The following is a 25934-nucleotide window of genomic DNA, read 5'->3' on the forward strand; positions in this document are numbered from 1 at the left end:
CATTTAATAACATATCCTGGAAACCACTCCCTATCTATTCACAAAAGTCTTCTTTATTATTTTGCATAGTCCTGCCAACAGAGCGTTTTGTCAAACTTTTGAATTTTTGCCAATTTGTTGTGGTGGGGGAGGGGAATACATAGTATCTCTCTAGTTTTAATTTGCAACTCTATTATGTGTGAAGTTTAACGTCTTTTCATGTTTATGTACTCCTAAACTCTTTACTATGAATTGTCTGTTTGTGTTTTGCCCATCCCAATGTTTAAGTTCTTTACATATTAGAGATATTACCCCCTTTACGTATGATGTGTGTGGAAATAATTTCTTCCTATTTGCTATGTCTTTTTTATTGTGGTAACATATACATAACATATAATTTGCCATTTGAGCCATTTTTGAGTGGACAGTTCAGTGGCAGTAAGAGCATTCATGTTCTTCTGCAGCCATCCCACCATCATCTCCAGAACTTTGCATCTTCCCAAACTGAAGCTCTGTACCAGTGAAACAGTAAGCCCCCATTTCTCCCTCCCCTGGCACCCAGCCTTCTCCTCCGTCTCTATGAATGTGACGACTCCAGATGCCTCCTATCAGTGGTGTCATACAGTGTTTGTCCTGCTGTGACTGGCTTATTTCATGCAGCATCACATCCTCAGGTCTCACCCATGTTGTAGCCTGTGCCAGAATATGCTTCCTTTTTAAGGCTGAATAATATTCCATTGTTTGGATGGACCATAATTTTGTTCATCCATCCATCCACTGATGGACACGGTGTTACTTCCACCTTTGGCTACTGTGAATAATGGTGTTATGAACATAGGAGTACACACATCCATCCGAGTCCTCGCTTTCAGCTCTGGGGGTACACTCAGAGGGGAGTTGCTAGGTCATACAGTAAATCTATGTCTAACTTTTTGAGGAACAGCCATACTGTTTTCTACAGTGGCCGTGCCATTTACATTCCCACCAGCAACACACAAGGGTTCCAATTTCTCCACGTCCTCTTCAACACTTGTTATATATGTGTGTGTGTGTGTGTGTGTGTGTGTGTGTGTGTATATATATATATATATATATATATATATATATATATTTAATAACAGCCGCACAAGTGGGTGTCAAGTGATATCTGATTGTGTTTCCCCCCCCCCCATAATCAATGTTGGGGTAGATTCCAGTGTTCCCTCATGGACTTCAGTTGTCATGAGGCCTGTTTTTTGTTTTTGCACTTCCTCACATCACATCCTTTTTCCAGGTTTGCAAAGTGTACTGACTTCAGACCTGCTGTCATGCACAATGGAAATAGACTCCCATTGAGTTTTTTTTCTACCTCCAACATCGTACAAAGTTTAAACTCTATCATACAGTCCTTATTCCATATCATTAATATGGTTTTACTCCTCTGAGCACATCCTGGGGTACAATTGATGTACCCTCACTGGGAGTTGAAGTTTTGGCTATAAATTGTCCTTCTTTGTCTCATTTAATGCTCTTTGGCCCGTTCTACTTTGCTTGATATCAGGATCACAGCTCCTGCTTTTTTAGAGTTGGGTTTCCTTTTCTGACCAAATTTGAAAATCTCTTACTAGGCAAATAGAGCCATTTATAAGTTGATACACTGACATGGTTTGGTCTCACCTCTGTCATATTATTTTCTGTTTCAATCACTGCATGTATTATGCTCTACTTACTGTGTTCCTTACACTATTTGATGTTTATTCTTTGCTATTTGTAACATTTTTCTTTTTGGGTTTTGAAATAGGGTTTCCAATATTTTGGAATATTTATACTTTGCTTTAGTGTTGTCATTTTTTATATTATCCTAAATCCCTTCTTTTAATTTTTAACCTTTAAATTTCTGGTCTCTCCATTTTCTATGATCTCCTCTGATTCCCAAATATTATCTATCATGTTTCCCCCAAAATAAGACCTAGCTGGACCATCACTTCTGATGCGTCTTTTGGAGCAAAAATTAATATAAGATCTGGTTTATTTTACTATAACATAAGACCAGATCTTATATGATATTATATGATATGATATAATATAATACCAGGTCTTATATAAGACCATATATAATATAATATAATATAATATAATATAATATAATATAATATAATATAATATAATATAATATAATATATATAATATAATATAATATAATATAATATAATATAATATAATATATACCAGGTCTTAATTTTTGCTCCAAAAGACGCATTAGAGCTGATGGTCCAGCTAGGACTTATTTTTGGGGAAACGCGGTATTTAACAATTCTGTTTTCCCTTTTCTCTCTCCCTCTCCCTCAATTGTCTGTAGTCACACCTGTTCCACCTTCCCAGAAAGTACGTGTGTACTGTTCTTCCACCAATTAAATGTATGAGTACTCTCGCTCAGTCACTTTGCTGGTTTCCTCAGTTATCTCTTGGTTGGGGAAGCTCATTCTCCAGGAAAGGAATGTGACATTCTCTGAATTTTTGCCCTCAGTTCACATCTGTTTGTCTATAACTTTGATCCTTGAAGTGTGGACACCAAAGCCCTTGGCTGGTACTTTCTCTGAGTTTCTTGTAAATGCTTCCCCACTGCTGCCTTGCTTTGTATCCTGTTAAGAAATCTGATGTCAGCCTAACATTTCATCTCAATAAGTAATTTGATCTTTTTGTCTTTAAAAACCTAGTAGTTTTGCTAACATATATATTTTGAAGTTTATTATCCCAGATGAGTTTCCTAAGGTACGTGGAAGTTACTTTCGATAAGTAATTTGAATTTTCTCTTATTTTTGTATTATTTTATGGGATTATAGCTATTTCAGTTTCATTGGAGATGTAATTGACATACAGCACTGTCTAAATTTTCTCTTATTTCTGGATTATTTTATGGGATTATAGCTATTTCAGTTTCATTGAGATGTAATTGACATACAGCACTGTCTAAATTAAAGGTGCATGTCGTGAAATGATCACCACAGTAGGTTTAGTTAACATCCATCATCTCATATCAATGTGCAGTTTTTAAAAAACATTTTTTTCTTTGTGACGAGAACTCTTAGAATCTACTCTCTTAACTTTCAAACATACCACACAGCAGTGTTAACTACAGTCATCATGCTATACATTACATCCGGGATCATAGTTCTGTCTCACTCTTTGGTGTTTCTACGTTAGGAACTCCAGTTATAGGTATTTTGGTTCTTCTTTTTTGACTTTCACTTAAACCACTTATTTTGAACCTTTTTACTTCATCATCTTATTTTCAATTTCTAGATTAACTTATTGCCATTCTTCAGGACCCTTTTACATATTTATATTTGAATATGTGCTCCTTTGGGCACCTTGTAATCATTCTGTATTTCTGGGATAGTTTTGTCTTTATTTTCAATTTCTTTCCTGAATTTGATCAACTTTTGTTGCATTTCTTCCTAATTTTTGTCCAGTCTGTTCTTGATTTTTGAATTTCAGATTCTAGTTGTATACATGTGTATCTATGTATGTGTATCCAAATACATGATACTTTGTTCATTTTGATACGTGGTGTCAAACTGCTTTTCTTCTGCTTCACAGTTTTACTGGGGGGATTTCATCAGCTGAAATGTTATGATTCAGTTTCTCATCATAAGAAATGTGATTTTCTGTTTTCTTTTTGCAGTGCTATTGAATTTGCTCTTCTGTTACCAGGCATTTTGGCACAGGGTTCCTGGTTCAAAAACGTTCTATCTGTATGCCGAAGTGCAGTCTTTAATAGATAACAGTGGCTGGGGGTAGGATCCACCATCTTTTATTTCTGCAGATCTTTAATTTTCCCTCTTACTTCCTTCATTCCCTTCACCACCAGGCCTCCAAAGGGCATTACCTTTTCTCTGTGTCTCTGACTTTTCCCAGAAGCAAGGCTTCTTCAAGGCTGCCACCTCCTGTCCCATTTTCTTTGAAACCTCTTCCCTTTGTCAGTCAAGTACCAGACTGGTGTTCAGTTTTTAGTTCTTGGTGTTGGACTTTCTCTGTATGGAGGTATTTAAGCCTGGGCTTCACTTACGTCCTTGGCAACAGTGGAGAGAGCTCTGTTGGAATTTGATGTTTTTTCTTTCTTCTACTTAGGTAATTTCAAGTTCAGTTCATGGCAATTCCCTCTGCTAGTTACGCTGAAGGCTTGTTAGCTTGTGTCTGTGTTTTGCGGATAGGAGTAGAGGTTCAGATTCAGGCAGCTGTCATTCACCTCTAGACTGGGAACCAGCTCCTGAAATCACTTTTAAAATATCAAGTGCTAAGTAACATTTCTTTCTTTTCTAGGAACACTGGAAACTGCCGTTAGAAGGGCACCATCAAGGTTATGTAGATTCTGTTCCAAGACAGATCTGTCTTCTTGCATCTTTGAAGATGTGGAGTGTGCTAACTTTCTTCTTTTCAGAAAGCAACCAATTTAAAAGATTTAAAAATGTATATTGTTTTCCTTCTTCCTCATTTCAAGTTTACTTAAAACAAAACAAAAACCCTGCTGTTAGCGCTGTGTTCATCCTCAGAAAAATGTTCCCCTGAAGACGACCTCTCCGTTTCTAGCTCTGGGCCCCCACCTCTGCTTGCCTAACTGAATAAATTGACACCTGCGATCAGGATGTTTTGCTGCAAAATTAGAAAGAAAGCTGCAGCGGGCAGCAGCTGAGTCAGCTCCAGGAGGGTCAGTGGGTCAATAAGACGGAGCCTGCTAAGGGTCTGAGGTGGTCACGAAGACCGGGGATTGATGAGATCGCGTCCGCAGGGCAGCGCGAGGCAGCAGGGACCAAGTGTCCCTCTTGCGTGTGCACGTGCGTGCGCGCTCCTCTCGGGTCCCGGCAGCCACCTGTCACTCACTGGGGCGGCCGGGCGCGGAGGGAGGACGCGAGGGGGCGGGGCGGCCGGCTGCTGCCGCCCTGGGGACGCGGTGATTCCCCTCCTCCGCTCGCGCCCGTGCCCCGCCGCCCGCCGATTGGTCGCCCTTTGCTCCCTGACCCCCTGGCCGCCGCTTCCTGCTCAGGCGCCGCGCGGAGCTCCCGGCCTAGGGCGGAGCTCGGCGCCGAGTGCGCGCCGCCCCCGCCGGCAGATCGGGAGCCCGCGCGGGAGGAGGAGCCGCGCCCGCCCTTCCCCTTCCTCCGCCCCGCGCCGGCCCAGGCAGCACTCGCGAGCAGCGGCGCCGCGGCCGGCGGCCGAGTGGGGAGGATGCGGCGGCGCTCGCGGATGCTGCTGTGTTTCGCCTTCCTGTGGGTGCTGGGCATCGCCTACTACATGTACTCCGGCGGCGGCTCCGCGCTGGCCGCTGGCGCGGCCGGCGGCGCCGGCAGGAAGGTGAGTGGGCGCCGGCCCGCGGCCCGGCCCCCCGAACCCCGCTCCCGCCGCCCCCGCGCCTGGCCCTCCCGGCGCCGACGCGCCCCGGCCCCTCAGTCAGACGTGGCCGCCGGGCCCTGAAGGGCTCCCCGCCGAGTGCCCGGGGCAGCGGGCGCACCGGCCCCTCCGCGCTCGCCGAGCTCGGGAGAAGGCCCGCCGGCGCCACCCCTCAGGGCTGGGGACCGCGGACGCCTTTCTTGTAGCCCCCTTTCTCCTCCGTAGACGTCCCCTCTCTGCTCCACATAATTTGAGTCTTGTCCGGCCGCCGGAGCCCCATCCCCTGCGGTGGGAAGTTTAGGGGTGCGCATGTTGGGAAACACAAAAGGGGGTGGGGAGGAAGGGGAGAGAGGCAGCCGCCTTTCCAGCGTGTCATGTACAGTAGGAGAGAGGCGTCCAAGTTTCCTTTTAGCTCTTTGATACAAGCCGTTTCAGGTCCTACCCCCTTTCCCCCGTGTCACCCCGCGTGGGGAAGAGGCGCAGCCAGTTCCGTGCCTAACGAAACAGACTCCCCTGGGCCGGAGTAAGCGGAGGCCAGCGCGCCTCTGCGCCCGGAGAGAGGCCGGCCACGTCCCCGACCTTCCCCTCCCGGCCCCCACTTACACTCTGCCGGACTCGGCCCCGGCTCTCCCGCGCACGCCGGCTGTGCTGGCATTCACCAGCCTCACTCCCCCGTTAGGCGGGCACAGCCCCTCTACTACGAGTGTGTTTTGGACAGGCCCCAAGGGCCAAGTGATTAGGCCGTGGGGACCGCGTACGGCGCCCTGGACTGCCCTGCGCTTCGGCAGGAAACTGAGGGAAGCCAGGCAGCGCAGTCCTGGGCCGTGCGCCTGCTGGGCCAGGAGGGCTCTGGGCTGTGCACATGTCGCCCCGCGCTGTTTGTGGTGTTTGGTGGTTCATAGGCTGACAAAGCAACCTTATCTTTTCCAAAATCCTGTAACCCAATTCCTCTGACGTTTACTGTCACCGCAAACCCAGGAAATTCTGAGTTAATGGAGGTGGACCACGGGTTGGGCTGGAACCAGGCAACGGTACCCTGGAACAAGCCAAACGGGTGGAACTGGGCATGATCAGACTCTATCTAGCCTTAAGACCTGTGAATGTCAGCGTTGAGTTCGGCTGCTTTAGAGATTTCCTTCCTTGCTTCCTTCATCTTCATTCTCAGATGAAGGTATTAGGTAGAGAGGTAGGTGCTTTATTTGGTTCTTGGTAAGCTTCACAGGTTTACTCTATCCGGGGGGCAGAAATGAAAAATAGTTTTTCCATGTGCTGAATTGGCCTGGCTTGGGGTCGGAGCTGACAGTGTACTATTAGCCCTATTTCTTCTTTTTTTAATGCAAGGAACTGTTGTATGTGTACACCAAGTCTCCGTTTATTCTTGACTGGTAAAGAGCCGGTATACCCAGGGAAAGCAGAGCAGCTGCTGCCATAGTGAAAACTGGGGGCATGTTAAACTGGAATTATTTTAAAACTGCTTCCCGGTAAGATGGGTCTGCATAGCCTGCCTGATGTGCTGGTGAGACCTGGCAAAGCTTTCTGTCTTTCATGCAAAAGAAAACCAAATGGATAAGCCATGCTTGGTATGTCTTTTCTTGGTTTACCACTTTCACATGTGATTAGAAACAGCCACAGTGTAGCCTTAGCATCTGCAGAAGAGGGACTCCCTCTGGTGGGTGGGCTTCAGCTGGTGGACAGTGTTTGAGGGGTCTTCCATGTGTGATCCTTAGGTTAAAAAAAAAAAAAAAATTCAAGAACTCCTTGTGGCCTGGTGGCCATAGAAGGGACGAGACCATGTAGAAAAAAAAGTGTGGGAAAGGAATGGTTATACAATGATTGGTGATTTGGGATTCTATTCTTTCTGTCAACGAACCATAACATTTAATCCTGGCCCTTAGAATGGTTTAGCGATTTGTGGGTTGAGGAAGAGGTGTGTAATGCAGTCACTTTTGAAATTGCAGTAAGAAGACTCATTAACTTCGTGCAGTGGACCCTGCTGCAAAGGGAAAGTGCTAAGACTTTCTGGACGGCAAATAGAACTGTGCTGTCCTGAGTTTTCTGATCAAGGTTGTGAACCGGTATAGTCTTTCTTCCTCCTGAGTTCTTTCCACGGATTTAGAGACTAGAAAGTCTCTTCGAATTTACTCTATCTCATGATAAAAGGAAATATGTAGTTATTCTTAGCTTGTAAAGTAGGGACATAAACAGATACTGTGGTGCAGGTATGGGCTGAATCTAAATACTCGCTATAGTGTTTTAGATGTAAGTGGACTTACATTTCTTCTCTTGTTTCCTACTAGTCAAGTCAAGGCTATAAGCCCATATTTAGTTGATTTCTCTGCACCCTGACATTTTTCACAGGCACCAGCCTTCAGTATTAGGCTTTGGGGGATTATCTGTCTAATATTTCTGCTGCTTCAGCGCCCCAACCCCATTCGTTGCTGTGTGCCCTGCCTGTTAAATAACTCATCTCAGAACTGTTATTCTCCATTTGGCAAAACCCAGAAAGCCAACTTACCTCAGACTGCAGATTTAATAAACTAAACAGAAGTGGGTGCTGAAGACCAGGCCGGGCTTTGCTGCACAACTGGACTCAATGTCAGGTTCAGGGGGTGTGGTCAATCAATTATGCATCAAGTTGTTTACAGTTCTGTTTCATTTACGTTTGTATAGAGCCCTTCACTCCGCACATTTTGCTCTTTCTCCAGTAAATTGATGATTTGCACTTCAAGGATGCCTTTCCTTTGAGCACCTTAAATGCTTTAGAACTTAATTATGGTACAGGCTCCCCTGGGCCTTGGTATGTTGGCAGTGGCTGGAGCCCCAGAAGGGAGGAAGGGATTTCTGTTGAAAATGTACCTGCCTCTGGGTGAAGTGGGCTGTTTAGGATGGAAACAGAAGGGTTTTCCAGCATGTGAAAAATGATCTCTACTGAAAGTGTGTCTGGCCTAAGCCCCTGTCTGTGTTCCCTGCGTCCTTGGGAAGTCAGAGGAAGCATTAGCTAGAGGACATGACCCAGGGCTGAGGCAGCCTGTTCACTTTCCAGCAGCCTTCCTGGGGGCTAGGAGGGGAATGTCCCAGGGTGGGAGGACTTTGGCCTTGACCTTGTAGAAGACATTGCGGGTATGTGGGGGGACTCCTCTTGGAATGGTCGGGGCCTAACTGGCTGGAGCATGGTACATTAGGGTGTAAAATTAGAGGAGGAGTTTGGGACTAAGTTGTAGATGGCTTCAAATGCCAAACCAACTTCTTGGTCCTTAATTTGGTTGATCATAGAGAACCAGTAATGTTCTCTGAACTGGGTAGTGGGCATTCAAATGAATGGGAATAGCACAGATCCATTTACGGGCACTGAGTGAGTGCTTTTCTCCTTTCTGCTTAGTGACTTTTGCTGATTTACAGAACTTCTCTGACTCTCACTTTCCTCATCTTTACAGTGGGGATAATCATTTTCACCTTGTGGCCGAGGGCTAAATGCCATTAGCAGGTTCTGGCAAATAGTCCGTGCTGAATAAATTGTATGGGGAGGGAGAGAGAAAAAGAAAAGCCTGAACATACATTTGAAAATACAGTAAACCAGGAATCTTGTGTGTCTTCTGGATATCTGGAACATTGTTGATGCATTTCTTTTCTTTAACCCCCTCTCCATTCCTCCAGGATTTGGTTGGTTCATTTGGGCTTGTACTGGTAACCTGGAATGACACAAAGGACTGCCATTTTTGGGAAGTGTTCCAGACCCCATGCCAGTTCTCTTGTTTCCAGCTGTAGGGTCAGTGGGCAGCCAGCAGGAAAGTGCGCTGAGGACACACCTTTCTTTGGTGTGTAAACAGTCTGAGTGTCACTGTGGACGTGTCCCTAAGTGGAGGTTTCCTGTGGTGATGAGGCTGCTCTGCTCCCCAGCAGGGTGCCGGGCTCTCCTCACCCCTGCAGCCTCTCTTCTCCTGGCCTGAGGGGGATGGCTGTCATCACTCCAGTGTGCTTGGTTTGAGGTTGAACACACGGCTGCCACGCGCTTTGCTGGGCGTCAGCAGATCTGTGAGCTTGCCTGTGGGGATTTGAGGGGGGGGGGACCCACACCACACCCCGCCACCTATAATCAGTTTGGAGTTTAAAGAAATTCAATTGGAGGTGAGAGTTTGGGGTTGGGCTTGGGCGGTGGCAATTGCTGGAAAGATAAACAGGCGCTGTAACGTAAACTTTTTTCTAAAGAAAACAAAGTTTCCTATTCTGGAGTTATGTTGTGGCTGCCCCCTGGGTTCTCAGACGTAATGGAAACAGATTGTGACTGATAAACAGTGTGAAATAATGAGCTCTTCCCTTAACCCTCTAGCGAAATGAGAAGAAAGTGACTGTACCCAGCAGGGACTGGGGCAGTCTGGGGCAGCTGCCCAGCAGACCTCGGGGTGGGGTGAGGAGGCCCAGGAAGCAGTCCTGGAGAGAGCTGGGTCCTGTGGATCAGAGCAGAGGTGTTTGGGAGGTGGTCAGGGAAATGGCTGCGGCTGGGGGTGACGTAGGTGTGCACATAATTTCCTATCGCTGCCATTTGCGTTTCTCAGACATTTGGGGAGAAGGATGGTGGCCTGAGAGGGCTGCTTTCAGAGCAGGCAGTGCTGTGTGGTCTAAGTTCACACAGAGCCAGAGGCAGTCGGCTTTGTGGAAGCAGGTGGCAGGACTGCTGGAGCAGAGACCCAGCCGTAGGCACGTGCGAGAGCTGATGGAACTTCTGGCCGGGATCCCAGGAAGGGGAAGGTATTCCTGGGAAAACCCGTGAGTGAAGTCTCCTAGCCGGCCCAGCAGCGTTCATGGGGTGAGACAGCAGCTCGACCCAGCCGAGCCTGCCCCGCACCCCTTCTCCTGTGAACCCTGTTCTCGGAGGTGTGTTTGCATGGATGACGCTGACGTAAAGCCAGCAGATGCCCAGATGGAGATACACCCGTGCAGCCGTACAGATGGAAACAGTGAAGTCCTGCTGTGATGCTTGTTAAGTAAATGCCATTCTCTTGAGACCCTGAGAGCCTCCCCACCCCCATGATCCCTTCTCCATGATCAGCAACTAGAGTTGAAATCTGCCACCACAGGGGTCTCTCAGACCCCTCCTCTGTCCCAGGCCACAGGGGCACCTGAACATGGATCATAGGACCGAAAGAGGCATTGGCCTCGTCTGCCGCCGTGACCGAGATGTCACCTTCTCCCTGAGGATGTCCGTGTTGCTCCTGGGGACCCTCGGTCCACCACTGAGGTCATGAGGCCTTGCCTCCAGACTGCCATTTCGGAGGGTCGTCCACCAGCACCTCCTCCCGGTGGGTGCCAGGAGGCGGGGCTCAGAGGCACGCTCTGCCGTTTACATGTCTGTTGAGGACATGGGTACCTCGAGTCTGCTCTCCAGCTGACACTTGTGCCCTCAGAGAAGACTGTGACCTTGCTCTCTTACCTGGGGTGAGGATGCTCTGACCTTGGCCATGTGCTTGAAGTACGAAAAATGCCTGTCCAGTTCCCCTTTCTCCTCTCTGACAATGTGCCCATTTCCAGGAAATAAAAACCAGCTCCAGCAGTGAGCGGGTCCCCTCCTCTCCCGCAGTGCCTGCCCAGGCAGGTAGCTCCGTGCTCCTGCTCTCTCACTGACTCTGCAGGACAGGCTGAGACACTGGTATTTTCGCATTTAGTCATGACCGGTATTACGGGCCCGGGAAACGTCACCTTAAACGGATTGGGTTTCTTAGCATGTGGGATGTAGATGGCAGTGATTCATCAGGTCTGGATTTGAAAAACCAAAAGCGGTCACAGTCTTTCTCCTGGGCTTGCACTGGAAAAGCTTTCCTGGGCTCTGGGGGTTGTCTAAATGCCACTCTCCTGTGCCCAGCCCCATGTCATGAAGCAGCCGCTGTGAGGGGTGGCTGCCTGAAGACGGCACTTGCCACCCTGTTGGGCCGCTCTCCCTGGCACCTGCTCCATCCGCCCGTGTCCTCCTGGGAGGCTCTCAGACCCCTCCTGCCGCCCACCTGCCATCCCAGCCCTAGCGGTGTCACTGTTTGGGAGGAGGAATGGCCAGGATGGCTGGGGGCAGTTGCCGAGTTCCCAGAGCCCAAGTCAGAACACGCATTGTGGCAGGGATGGAGTGCTTGGGTGGCAGGAGTTGCTCCAGTTCAGGGTCCCCAACATTGACCCGGTTGACATTTGGGGCTGCCGTGTGCACCGTGGCGTGCCTAGTGGCTTTCCCGTGGCAGCCGTGGGTCTGCTGTCTTGTCCACACAGGGTCCTGGGTGATGTGTCCTCAGCCCAGGAAATGGTGCCCCTGCTTCACACCGTCTCCCATCGTGGACCAGGCTGCGGTAGGCGCCTGCAGTGGCTTTGCTCGGACACTTAGTGGAATGTGCTTGTGGAAACACCGTGGCGCTTATTTCCGAGCCTGTCTCTGTGACGTGCTGTGGCGGGCTGGGGAAGTGTCTGTTGTCTGTTGTCAGGCACACCATGAGGTCACCACACGTTTGTGGAATCCTTTCCACACACATTACACGTAATGATGAATCCTCGCTTGTCCCTGTGCACCTGCTCTGGCACAGGAGTTCCACTGTGACGTCACCTCTGCCAGCTGCTGTGGGTGACGGCGGCTTGTTAATTTGATTATTGCAGGAAACCAGAGGTGGTCACAAGCCCGTCTGGTGCCCTGGCTCTGGAGAGGTGGTTTTAGGCAGTGTGGGTAAGGTTGAGGCTCTGTGATCTACAGTATTTGTGGAAAATAAAGCGGACATGTGACTTCACTGCCACAGCCACTTCAGGGAAATGGGACGGTGGGAAATTGCAGGTCCTCCTGGTCTCAGGTGAGAGCATCCAGCTGCTTTCTATAGAAGCCATCGGCGTTTATGAAGATCGTTACAAGCTTTACGGGGTCACGAACCATGCCTCTGGCTTGTTTCTGGGTAAAGCCACTGAAACATTACATGGAGGCCAACGTTACGTTAAAGACCTTCAGACTCCCGAGCAACTGATGAGGTTTCTTCCTCCGTGCTCCAGAGGCCAGTCCAAGGAGTGAACTTTTTATTTCCAAAAAGGTGCTGCTCTGGAAAGATGACACACTTCACAGGAAGGGTCTGTCTTCCTTAGATGAATCACCTTAGATGATGAGAGCTTGAGGAGCTGATGCAAATTAAGGCCTGCACGTCTGAGATGCCCATAAATTAAGCAGCCTGTAATCAGGGTTTGGTAAGTGGGGGTAGCTCTCGTTTCGGGGGTTTCTGTGGCTGTCCTGGGTGATGAGCTGGCTGGCCCAGTGCCTCAGCCCTTCCTGCCTCAGGGGCCTTCCCACTGACCTAGATTTTGAGCCTGTCCTCTGTGACCCCTTTTCCTGTTTCACTCTCGCCCTTCCCTGTCCCCCTGAGCCAGTAAGTTCACCCACTTGTTTTTCTTCCTGTCTCCCTTTTGATGGTCACTGATTTCTAATCTTTGTGTCTGGAATATACCTCTTTTTATAAAATCTAAGATGCTATTATTTGTAAAGCCATTATTTTATGTACCACTAGGAAAGAAAAAACACTGTCCATTGAACTGTGTCACAATGGTTTCTTTATCAGTTAACACTTATTTTCTATGTATTTAACTCTTTTAGACTTAATTAGACATTGATTTTTCTGTGTATCACTTTTGTGCATAGATAAGAAGGAAAATAGACCTGAAATACATTGGGTGAGGTATTCCTGAAACTTTTTTGGTGTCCACTTTTTGACTCCGAGATGTTTCTGCCTCTTTTCCCCAGATGGAGTCATCCTCTGTACCAAGATCTTTGGTGATGCAGCATTTCCTAAAATCAGTTTCTGAGAGCATGACGAACCCTTGGTTCTGGGCTCTAACATTGCTTGGCAGTTATGTAGATTTAGCCAGCTTTTCACTCTTCTGGAAATTTTGCCTGACTCCCCAATTCACCATCCATTCCTATCCTACTTGGTTTGGTTTCTAGTGATTACGAGTGCTTTATTGTTTCTGGGATTTTCCTGCAAACCACTGACATGCGTCCTGCAGCCTGCACTAGTGTGTTGTGTGTTTGACGTGTGTTGGTAACGGTGGTGCATCATGGCCCTTGCATGGCCCACAGCATCGGAAGGTGTCGTCCGGTGCGATGCATCCCAATTTCATGTTAAACTGTGAAAACAAGTACGTGTTAGAATTGATGAGTTCTGCTGCCGTGTCAGATCCCTCACCTTTCTGAGCACTCAGCTGCAGGCCGCCCATCCTTGATCGAGGAGCATGGTGGCCCTCATTGGAACGTGCCATCTGCATCCGGTCACACCCAACCCCCGAGTCCACGTAAACAGAAGTCCTTCCTGCTGCTTATTTGTGAGAGATGAGCAGCTGAGGGGTGTGAACGCATTCAGAAACGTTTTCAAGCATTTTCTATCAGCCAGTTAGCCTGGTTGACATACTGTGGGCATGTTATCATTAGCTTTATTAGTGGCAGTCAGTAATGGCATTGGGGTTATGTTTTTTTGAAAATCCTTGTTTTTTGTAGATATAAACTAAAGTATTTATGGATGCAAAGGTATCATGTCTTTCGGGAAAGTTATGGGGGAACAAGATTGGCCAAATGTGTTGTTGAAGTTGCCTGATGGGTACATGGGGTTCTTCATGCTATTTTACTTTTCTGTACTTTTGAAATTTTCATTAAAAAAATTAAAAAGAAGTTTGTAGATATGTGCAGCTTAAATTAGCAAACCAGCTGAAAACTAGTAATTTTTGAAAAACAATTTTATGACTTTGTGATGGGATCAGTAAAAGGTTTCTGCTCCCAGTTTCCAATGTGTGTGTTTGTTGGGGTACTGGGGTGGGGAGAGTTCCCCTACAGCACCATCAGCTGGGTGTCCTACAGTTCAACCCAGTTCTGACACTGACATGGCCTCAGATCCCACAGGCTAAGGGCTCCGTCCCACGAGACTGCCCTTGGTTTTAGATGCCAATCGCAAGTCCAGGTTGTCACCTGGCTGCTGACTGATTGGCTGTAAATCAGAGCGAGGTTCCATTAATCTGCTAGAGTGGCCACAGAACTCGGGAAACCCATTTCCTCACTAGATCACCTACACATTACAAAGCGTATTAAAGCATATGAATCAAGAGCTGGAGGAAGGGTTACAGTGGGCACAGTCCCAACAAAGAAACTCCTGTCCTCGTGGAGCCAAACCCGACGGCACTTGGAAGCCCCATCCTTTGGGATTTTATGGATGCTCCATTCCATAGGCATGAATGATTAAGTCACTGGCCATTGGTGATTGATCCCTCCCTCCCCGCCTCCCCCTGAAAAACATTCCACCCCTCTATCATGGTTGGTTCCCCTGGCAACCAGCCCCCATCCTTAGGTGCTTTTCAGAAGTCATCAGCATAGACCCAGCTGTGGTCAAAGCGCCTTATTATGAATAACATGACACCTGTTTCACCTTCATGGCTCTGAAGTGATTTCAGGAACTGAGGACCAGAGACCAAATGTTATAACAAAAGACCCTCCCATGGCTGTTCTTGCTCAGGAAATGCCAAGGGTGTGGGGAGCTGTGAGCCAGGGACCCGGGATGACGCCCAGATGCACACTTCATGCACATCAGAGAACTGCAGGCAGTGAAGACGGCACTAGATGCTCGTATTTCCTGTCACTTAGGAATGTCCAGTGGTGATGCCTTTCAGAGGCTGCTTCAGGGTAAGCTAAGGTCCTCAGTTATCACTTGTGTCACCAGGAAAATATCCTTCCATTTGATACCATTTCTTCTATAAGAATTGCCGAGATTCTTTGGGAATTGCTAATTCTGGTGAGCATTTTTGTGGTGGAATATCAGTTTAGGTGTCTGAGATCGCTTCACTTACCAGACGGCTTGCTGGCCCAGAGACCCTGTCTGTCCCCCTCCCCAGAGTTCCTGAAGCTGTCTTACTGTGTTGACTACCCTTTCTCATTTGGCACCTGGAGGGCAGAGGACATGTCTCTACGTTCAGCCCTTCTGCCAGCTTTTCCACTCATCCTGGCCTGTTTTGATTCCTGTCACAAATGGTGCATTAGTGGCTGTGTGTGACTTGGGGACCAGGGTGGGGACCGTTAAGAAACAGATACTATTTCTTTCGGTTCCTCCAACAGGAAGCCTCGTGTTTTACGTTGCATTTGTCAGTGAGAGGGTTTTGTCAAATATATAATGCTACAGTTTTCTGGTGTTTCCAGTTCTTCTCAGCCTCGTCACTGAGATGCCGGAGACACTTTAGAGCCCCTGACGATGTGTCTTTCCGTGAGTGCCTGGGGGCGGCAGGGACCTCCGCAGCCACATCATTTCCAGGGGACCCCACGGTTATGAATGTGCCCCACGGCTCATGCAGGAGTGAAGTTGGGGCTAGAGTTGTAATGCCCCACCCCCTAACCTAAAACCTGGCTTTGGAGCGGGTCCCGGTCTTCTTCAGCAAGTTACAAATGGCAGGTTTCTCTGTAGTCAAGGTTGAGCCGAAACTTCAGGCCTGAAAGGTGCTGATTACCGGGGCTAGTGAGCGGTTCCCTAACCCCTGTTATTGCCAGTTGCTGATGGGAAGCTAGGAGGTGGCCTAGTCTGGGTTCTTGGGTGGTCTGAGTTCCGGGCCTGAGGCTGGGCGGCATGATGGGCACAGCTTGGCCACCCTGCCTCCTAAACGGGCTCACGGAGGCTGGTGGCCTCACGGGGGACATCCCTGTGCAGGGGCTGCTGAGGCCCGCCCTCCCTCTGCACATGGGTCAGCATCAAGAAGCAGTGTGGACCACTAAACATTTACCTCGGAAGATGTAAGCTGGGTCTCTTCCTTTCAAAAGGAAAGGGATGGAGGTAAAGTTTGTCCGCCCCTGGGGAAAATGTGGCTTGGCAGATGCTGTTTCTGCAGCAGTGTTTATACTTGAGGCATGGTATTTTGTTTTTCTCCCTAAGCAGTGGAGAGCACGCGGTGGCCTTCTGCCTCTACTAGCCCCGAAAGATCTTTCTGAGGGTCTGGTGTCTCGTTTTTCACCCCGCTGTGGCATCCGTGGCAGCACCATACTGGGAAGCCAGCCGTTGGCAGCACCGTGGGGGCCAGTGTCGCTTTCCACAGAGGGTGGAGGCTTCTGTGGAGGGCTGGTATGTGCTCAGGTGGGAGCTGCCTGTAGAGCTGGTTGGCCATGGCCCAGGCCCTTGCGTGATGTGCTGGTTTTCGAGCACTGGTGGCTCTACCCGCTGGGCCACCAAGTGCTGGTGTCAGGGTGACTCAGTAAGTCCACGCTGGGGCATTTGGAAACCATCGTGCCTCTTCCTGCTCCGGCCTTGTTGGTCAGCCAGGAAGAACCCAGGGTGATGGTCCAGGAAAGCTTGTAACGGGGTAGCTGGCTCTGCTGATGCCAGGCATGGGCCACTGGCCTGCATTTGAATTCTGGTTTCTCCAGTTAGCTCTGTAGACTCAGGCAAGTTACTTTCCTGCTGTGCCTCAGTTTCTTCACTTACCTATCATCGGGTTCAGTGGAGAGTAAATCAGGATGGAAGTGCCAACAGCTGGTGTTGATGTGAACTCTCGTGCTGTGCGAGTGGTTGGCAGTCACGAGTCTGCGGGCTCCTGTTCCCACTGGAGCCAGCCCCCCTCTGGTGTGTTTAAGCAAATGGGGCTACTTTCCCAGAAAGCCCCTCTCCTGACCTTGCCTGGGATCTTGATCTTAGAAGGAGCATGAGGACAGAGGGCCTGCAGCCCCTGCTTTGATGAGGAAACTGAGCTCCGAAGGGCAGGGAGCTGGCGGGGCTTCCCAGCTGCCACATGACACCGAGTGGATGCTGGGTCCACTGGAGGGGGAGGTGGGAAGCTTTGGGCCAGAATTCCTCCCCCCTCTGACCCCTCTACCCCCCGCTGTGTGAGGTGCCAAGAGGTTATTTCCCAGTTCTACCCTTCGTCTCTTGTAAGTTGTCTTTGAAAATTACATTGGGATGTGGTTTTTAACTATGTGACTGTAAAACTAATTTTTTAACTAATTGGCAATTGGCTTTTTCAATATCTTGAGCTGTTATTATCTGAATACAGCGTGTTATTTGAAAACTTTTCTACAAGGTTTTAATTAGTAAACATTCTTTCAGTTTCATTAGTTCAGTTTCCAGCTTGCTTTTGAAACTGTAGGTGAGTGACTAGTGTAGAACAAATTAACAATCGTGGCAACGCAACAAAACCCCGCTGCAAGGGCTGAGGGCTAGTTCTGTCAATTAGCATGGCGTTCGAGCAGCTTCTCTGATGCCTCTAATTAAGACAACTGAGAACTAGTTTGCAGGTTGATAGATACACTGTGTGATGATTTCAAGAAGAACAAGCCCAGAAAAGCCCAGACGTTTGGTGGTCGTAGCTCAAAGAGCCGCTGTAACGTCAGGACCAGGCTGACGGCTGCTCGTCGCCCTTCTTTTCCTCACCTGTAAGGGTCTGATGGAAGTTAGTGATGTGGCGGAGGCGTTACTGAGACGGTTTAGTGAGGACTGACCTTGGTTTTACCGCCCGTGTGCTCACTTCCCCACAGACACTTCTGGGACGACTCTGGCAAGGTTTCTCTGACAGAGAGCGGGGCTAGCTTGAGGCAGATACCCAGGGCCATGGTGATATCGCAGTGTGACTCATTGGACGGGGATGTAAACCAGTTGCAGACGTGCCCAGCAGGGAAGCCTTCCCTTCCGTTGTGGTCTGTCTCCCTCTCTTGGGCCATGTGGAATCCCTGTGGTCCTGGGAAGGTCCCCGTTTCTTTGCTCAAGATGAAGCTACGGCACTGAGTTAGGCACCTCTGAATGTGGCACTGGTAAAGTGTCCCATTGGGGTTACGTTTTTTAAGATTCAGTAATTGGTCAAAGTGTACTGTGTGTTCCTAGGGGCACTGAACAAATGGATTAATGGGGTGATGGAGTGAGCTATGGGTTGGTAATTTCATGGGTGTCTGGCTTTAGGTCCTACCTTGCCTTTCCAGGTCCACAGACATTCAGGCTGGTCATCTCCTTTCAGTGCCTCGGCAGCTGGCTCACCCTTGTGAGATCTCCCAAGTGCTCCATCACCCTGTAGTGGCCTGTCCTTGTCCCCACCCCCCTTGGTGCAGAGCTGGGGGAGACTCTGGCTCAGATACCTTCCATATTTTCAGTGTTATTTGTTTATAGGGAATGCTACAGCTGTGAGAAGGAAAGTTCTGTTTCAGAGGTTTGCACACATAGAAATAGCGGACCAAGCCCTGAAACCTAACCATTGAAGCTAACAGACAGGAAGCTATTGGCACAGAACATACACATTTACGTACTAATTTGGCAACCTGGATGATGGAGCAAGGGAGCCAGATGATGGAAGAGGAGAGCCAGATGATAGAGCAGGGAGCTGGGATGATGGGGCGGGGGAGCTGGGATGATGGAGCGGGGGAGCTGGGATGATGGAGCAGGGACGGCATCATGTTGAAATGTTTCAAGATTTGGAATCCCCATTTTAAGGCATTGGTCTTACCTTTCAGAAAACTGTCCTGGCTGTTAAGTTGTGCCCACAGACTAGAAGGAAATAGTCAACTTTTGGCATTTAGTTTCTTCAGGGTGATAACAGTGGGGACGCTGTGAGTATCGGTGTCTCTGAATGATTGGGACCGACTAGAACTGCGAGTATGAATGTGTTGAAGGTCCCGCTGGGCATCTCAGCCCTTCCCTGGGGAGCCTGACTGCCCCATCCTCTGATCATGTGTGAGCTGAGGGAAGTGGTGCCTGAGGCAAAGGACAGCAACTGAGCTACAGGCAGCCCTGAGCGCTTCTTGACCCACCCCCAGATGTCGGGCTGCCTGCCCCTGGGATGGGGTTCTGCATCTCCAGACCCTGCTTGTCTAGCCAAGAGCAGGGATCGCAGCCTGTCTGAGGAGTGGGGGCCCCTTACACCTTTTGGGGCGTTCTTACTGGCCGAGGAGGAAAGCAGCCTTAAAATGAGTAGTTTCTTTGTGTGCTGAGGGCCTCACCTCTCTCTTCACTCCTGGCTCCTCCTCCTTCATTTCACCCCATGCAGGACATAACTTTTGCAGAAATGAGGCTTTAGCTGTGGACCGAATATCCTGGGTTGGGGCTCATGGAGCAGTTCACACCTCGTCGTTGAACTGTTCAGGGCACAGCATGTCCTGCCCAGCTGTGCCTGCCATGCAGTAGTCGCTTCGGGGACAGCTGAGTGGGCTGTGGAGAGGTGGCGTGGTCCCGGCCTCAGCCTCACTTACTACTGTGTGTCCTTGGACCGGTACCTTTCTGTGTCCTTGTCACTCTCTCTGTGGGTGGTCATGACAGGACCTACTTGTCTGGAGCTCGTACAAGGGTTAAAAGAGATGGTGCCGGTCAAGTACCTGCAACCCTGTGCCAGGCATGTAGGTAGGAAGTGCTGAGTAAATTGTGTGTGTGTATTCCTTAACCCAGCTGGAAAATCACATTGTGTCTCCCAACTGCAGACACACACTTGTACACATGTATGTACACAGTTCTTTCCTTGTTTCTGGCCAAAGAATATGAGCATGGCCTTCATTAGATGTGTACAGTTGTTCTGTGGAGGTCAGTGTGCTTTCCATCCACCCCAGGCAGAACCATTTCATCTGGGAACGGGCCTGGGAGGGGCTTCCGTCCCTTCTTTTGTGGGGCAGGCACCGAGCAAGCATCCCACACCCGCACACTTGCACGTGCTGTCCGGAGAGGAGGGCCTGGCCTGCAGGGCTGCTTTCCATGTTTCCCCGAGAGCTGCCTCATCGGGTGACAAGCTGTGCTAAGGACTGAAGTTCACCAGTGAAGTATATGCTGCGTGAAGGGATTGGCTTGTTGATGGCACTTGAATTTACTGCGTTAAAATGAAATTGCAAGGACTGTGGTAGCTTCAGACTCGGCAGTCACCTCCCCTCCCCTGTCCTTCTCCTGTGTCCGAATTGGTTTTCCTTGCTGCTTGCGTTTTTTTTTCTCTTTACTCCTCCACCCCCATCCAAACTGTAGTCCAGTGGTTTTTCAATCAGGCCACTCTTTAGGAACATGTGGGGAGATTTTAAAACTACAGATGCCTGAGACCTACCCCAGACCCGTTGAGTCAGAGTGTGCGCTTTGGGAAAGGCTCCCAGGTGACTCCCCTGCAGTTGTGTGTGGGAACGGATTGTCAGGAAGGCATCGCTGAGTTGCCATCTTTTGGCGATAACTGCTGAAAATCGTGGTGGTGTCGCTGCACGTGTGCTTGGTCTGTTCTGCCTTTGAGCTTGAGCTTGGTGTTCTGTTTCGGAGGACACGAGCGACACACAGTGTGGTGATCCCGGCACGTGCCCTTAGTCATCAGCAGCTCTTTGGGAAGCTCCAAGAAGCTTGCTCTTTACAGCGCGAATAATGAACAACAGATAACGAAAATGACAGTTTAGAACTTAGAAAATACAGGTTTCTTCCAGGCTCTGGAATGAACGGATGTAGGGTGTAGACTTGGGTATTCAGTAGTCCAGCAGTCAGGGAGTTTATTTTTCTGTATCATTTTAATCTGGCTTTGTTTGTGTTGTTTTGGGGGGAGGTTTGACCGCGTATGTGAGGGTCAGTGACCTGAGGATATGACTTGCAAGGAAAAATCGTTCTGCACAAACTATTCTGGATCGTGGACCAGCTGAGTGGACGTGCTGGGCACGTTTTCACGATTAGAGGACACTGACATTCGTTGTCACACTGCCTATGACCTGGAATTGGAGGTGATGTTAGCTGACCCCATGGCCGTGCACACACCCAAGGACAGGACCCTTCCACTGAGCGCTTGCCCCCCTCTCCCTGCAGTGTGACCTTTGGGAAAGGTGGGGTGGTGGCTGTTGAGAGGCTGATGCGGATGGGGTAACGGGGGCGATGGAGGGCCTGTCGCCCTGAGGATCCCCGTCTTGGCTGATGCTTCTGCTGGAGGATAAACCGGGCAGAATGAAGAGTGTGTAAGCAGGTTTATCCAGGGCAAGTTCAAGTTTTGTGTCTGTTTTCTTCACTTTAGCACAATTTGTGTGTGTGTGTGTGTGTGTGTGTGTGTGTGTCTCACACATTTGTGGAAACAGTTGGGCTTTCACGATTTTTTTCTTTAAAAGGACTGATCAGTCTTCCTGTGTGTGAGTCACATATGGTCTGACATGTGGGCCACTGAGTGGCGTTCGAGCTTTGACCAAGATCACCGCAGTGGGGTCTCACTCTGACTCGTGTTCGTCTGGAAACTCAGTTTGAGTGGTTCACCTAGGAAGTCACCAGTCACACACTGGGATTGACGTGACTCACAGCTGACGTGACTCACAGCTGTAAGCTGCTGGTGAAGGAGCTCGGCCGTTGGTCAGTGGGGGGGCACATGTGTGGTGGAGGCCCCTGCAGGCTGTGGCGCCCCGTCTGTGGAAGCTTGCTGAATTGGCCTCCACCATTCTCAGGATGTTTCTGTGTCTAGAATCAGTGCCCTCTCTCTGGGGTACTGATGGAGACTCATTTTTCAAAAACCCAGTGTGCAGTTTATCAAGCTGTTGTTTCAGCTCCAGCCTTCGAGACTCTGCTCACCACCTTTCTGCTCTGCCAGTGGCTGCCTGGCATGCACTGCCGGGAGGGAGTGGCCAGGGGACCAGCAGGATGGGGGTAGCGGAGGGACTGTCCTTGCTTCTGGCTTCCGTGAGCGGCCTATGAGCTCTTGTCCACCTCAGCTACCATGGGGGAATCCGGTGGAACCGTTTATGGGACTGGCAGACACATCTATTGCCCCCACCCCCTCAGGTCCCAGCACCAGCTGAGCAGCGACCCCTCCTCAGCGTCTGGGCCTCCGGCCAATTCCTCCGAGTTTGTCAGGCTCAGTAATTCCAGAGTCTTCCCTTGCTCCTCAGTCGTGAGGGTGGTGGCTGTGGGGTCCCTGCACCTGAGCGTGGCCTTCGTGCCCTTTCAGTGACCTAGTTAACACCTTAGGTTAAAGCCTCTGTTCAGAAAGCTTGTGTAGTGTCTGAGTTCTAGACAATGGACGCTGACTGACACGTCTGACTTTGTTTTCAACAGTCTTTAGTAATTGTTCAGCAAAATGATTTCCCGACGTGTTGTACTTAATTAGATTACAGTTTTCCTCATTTTTCCCTCTCAGGTATTCAGGATGAGATTTTGAGATTTCAAACAGACCCTTGTCATCAGCTGAGTTTCTAAATCATCACCAGCTACCATGAGGTGTTTCCTGGAAAGGTCGCCTCAGACGGCTAACGCCTTCCATTCTGTTGATTCTTTTTGGCTTTATTTTTGGAGGGTGACATTTTCCAACCTTATTTCCAAATTCTATATTCCTTATGCAACAACTCTGAAATTTCCTTCCATTTCTAGATGATGGCTGTTGTATACAAGGCCTGACAATTAAATTTTCGAACTTGTTGCAACGATGTTGCTAACATTTTTTTGATATCAGAGGGATTATTCATTATGAATTTGTACCAACTGGACAAACAGTTAACCAAGTTCTCTATTTGGAAGTGCTGAAAAGGCTGCGTGAAAAAGTTAGACGAAAATGACCTGAACTTTTCACCAACAATTCATGGCTCTTGCGTCACGACAATGCACCAGCTCACACGGCACTGTCTGTGAGGGAGTTGTTAGCCAGTAAACAAATAACTGTGTTGGAACACCCTCCTTACTCACCTGATCTGGCCCCCAGTGACTTCTTTCTCTATTCGAAGATAAAGGAAATATTGAAAGGAAGACATTTTGATGACATTCAGGACATCAAGGGTAATACAATGACAGCTCTGATGGCCATTCCAGAAAAAGAGTTCCAAAATTTCTTTGATGGGTGAACTCAGCGTTGGCGTCAGTGCACAGCTTCCCAAGGGGAGTACTTGGAAGGTGACCTTAGTGATTGATATGAGGCATGTAGCACGTTTTCTAGGATGAGTTCGCAAACTCAGTTGACCTTGTATTTAAGCTGCGTAGACTTCTGAAAAGATTTGAGGCCACTTATAAGAAAAATCATGTGTATTATATTAAACACAGATTTATTAAAACAAGATTTTAAAAATCTAGGGCCAAATAATTTTTTGGGGGAGGAGGGCTTAGGGAGAAAGAAGAAAACACGAAGTGGCTGGAGAATTATTTAAAGGGTGAAGGGGCGCTGACATTGGGAGCCTTCTGCTGGCCAGGCCCTGTGGGAGTGTTTCCGGTCTGTACTCAGTCCGCCTCTCCACACGGCTCTGCACTAGGCACTGTGGTCCCTGTTTGCGGAGCAGGAGTTTGAGACCCAAGAGCAGCCGAATAGGGCTCCAGTCCCCACGCCTCTTAGCAGGTCTGCTGACCCAAGATTGTGTCCTGGTGGCCAGAGCGAACAGGAAACATGCTGGGTCACACCCTTCTCATTTGCTGATAAAATGCAGCATTTCCTAATGAAGGAGAAACATTTTGTTAGCCTTCACTCTTGCTAAGAATCCAATGGACTTTCATTTAAAGGTCACCGAACATCATAATGAATAGTGTCAGGTGGAGGAAAATGTCAACAACCAAATGCAGGGATGACATGTGACTGTTTATTTAAATCCGTCTCTGAAGCTGAAGCGGAGATTTCACACAGGAAATCATCGTGTGAAGCCCTTTCTGTGAGAGCATTTCTTGGCCAAGTAAACTTGGGCAGGGCGCTTCATCTCTCGAAGCCTTAGCTTCGTCATTTATTAAATGGGGGTAATAATAACATTACTGTTCTTTTGGTTTAAAGTCGCACACTTCCCCAAACATCTGGAGATCTTATGTTCAAAGGAATCTATGTAGTACGACTAAAAACGATCAAAAGAGAACTATGTGGTGAGAGCCAGACAATTCGGGGAACGGAGATGCAGAGCGAGCCCTGTCGCATGCCTCCCTGTCTGCTTTTGAGCCCCCACAGGTCTGCTGGCGGCTGGGGAGGCCCCCCTTCCTACACACGGAAGCTGACCTGTGTCGAGGGTGCCCGCAGCTCGCACTGTGGTGACAGGGACGCAGGTAGAGCTCTCATCATGGGGCTCGAGTCATCTGTAGTTCGTGGTCCCTGCGTTTCTGGGGCCATCACAAAGCAGCCCCTCGCTCCAGATATTGTGGTTCACAAATTGTCCCCCATCTTTCGTCTCTCATAGGCAGAGACAGAGTAAGTGACATCAGACAGCCGGCCACTTAGAGCCTGGCTTCTCCCACATCCAGCCAGCAGAGAACCGGTGCAGAATGTGGTAATGGTCAGCAGACCCTGTGGTTGGTGACTGTCCTTTCTGTGACCTTCCAGTGGGGAATAAAAGTGGTGACCCGAGGAATGGCTGCCCCACGCACTCTTCCTAGCACTTGGTCTGTTAACCCACTTAATCCCTGGAAAACCCCTAGGAAGCATTCTTATCCCCATTTTATGCATGAAGAGACTGTTGGCTAAAGAGAGCTTCGATTTACCTCCAGTGACAAACGTGGCAGTGGTAGTGTTGGAGTTGAGGCCACTCCTGTTGGTTCCTTGGGCCAAGCCCTTAACTGGCAGCCTCTCTGCTCTTCATGTGACGAGTTCCGGTGTCCACTTCTCAGACCAGGGCTGAAGACTTCTGGAGTGAATGACGTCCGAGGAGACGGGTCTCCAGGTTCCTGTGGTGGTAGAGGGACTCCAGCGACGTGCCAGAAGTTTCTCCTCCGTGGACACCACTTCTGCCCCGGATGCTGGAGTGACTGCCCCATGTTGAATCCAGGCAGGCCTGCTGGCTTCCTTGACCTGTGGATGTGACACTGGGCTGCTACAGGCCCAGCCTTGCTCTCCTGGAGCCTAGCGGCCAGGCTGCTCTGCTAGAGAAGCAGGTACATGAAGCCTTCCTGGAGGACTAGACTCAGCAAGAGGCAGGTGAGAGGGGCCCTGCCCACTGCCAGGTACCTGAACACTGAGGGAGCTGATGCCCACTGCCTTTGGGGGTGGCCCGTATGCAGGAGGGTGACTGCCACAGCAAGCCAGGGGCCACGTGCCTGTCAGGTCGGCCCCATCCTTATCTCGGGGAGCAGTGCTGGCTGCTGCTGGGGTTGCTTTCAGTTTTAAGGACTGGGAACCAGCCAGCATCACTGTGTCTTCTCGCCCTGGACCTGCCAGTATAGGTTCAGCCATGAGAGAAAACATCCCCTTTAAAAAGATTTCAATCACTGAACCAAACATATGAAATATGTACGCATCTGTGATAATTACGACTAAAGAATTCCTTATCAGTGCATTGCAGTCATTTGCTTAAGTGACTTCAGCGTGACACTTGTTAAAATGCATGTCTTGCCATAGGGGACCAGCAGGGGCCAGGGATTAGGAGAAAATGCTGCCTGCTTATTACTGGGGGGATATGCCTGGGGGGCCCCTTGGCAGCCCCTCCTCCTCCCCTCCCTTCCTCCCTCCCTCCCTTCTGACTCCTCCCTCCTCTCCCCTCCCTCCTCCCTTCTGTCCACTCCCTCCCTCTGTTCTCACCTGGACCTCTTCAATGTTTCTGCTCTTGACCCTTATCTGAAAGACTTTTTAATCCATTAGGTAAAGTCTTTCATAATTCATAATTAATTCAGTGTTTCCCACTTCTCCCCTGTAACACTTAGCATCCTGGGGGCACCAGGTTGGGAACTGCTGGCCACGTCAGATCTCCTTAATATCCCTTCATTTATGTC

General features: G+C 49.3%; 1 protein-coding gene across 2 annotated transcripts in view; it reads left to right on the plus strand.

The window, feature by feature from the left end:
* Positions 1-5030: 5030 nt before the first annotated feature.
* Positions 5031-25934, plus strand: part of GALNT2 (polypeptide N-acetylgalactosaminyltransferase 2) — a 169307-nt gene continuing 148403 nt past the window's right edge. The window contains exons 1-2 of one of the 2 annotated variants that reach the window (XM_074316434.2): positions 5171-5310; positions 24837-25143. In XM_074316434.2, the coding sequence (XP_074172535.1) occupies positions 25105-25143 (39 nt within the window). In that variant the 5' untranslated portion in view covers positions 5171-5310; positions 24837-25104. Of the gene's footprint in view, positions 5311-24836; positions 25144-25934 lie in introns of both variants that reach the window. The other variant, XM_074316435.2, reaches the window with a different exon arrangement.

The sequence above is a fragment of the Rhinolophus sinicus genome, chromosome 6 (assembly GCF_057876585.1).
Source record: "Rhinolophus sinicus isolate RSI-liver-muscle chromosome 6, RSI-T2T, whole genome shotgun sequence".
Classification (NCBI taxonomy): Eukaryota; Metazoa; Chordata; class Mammalia; order Chiroptera; family Rhinolophidae; genus Rhinolophus; species Rhinolophus sinicus.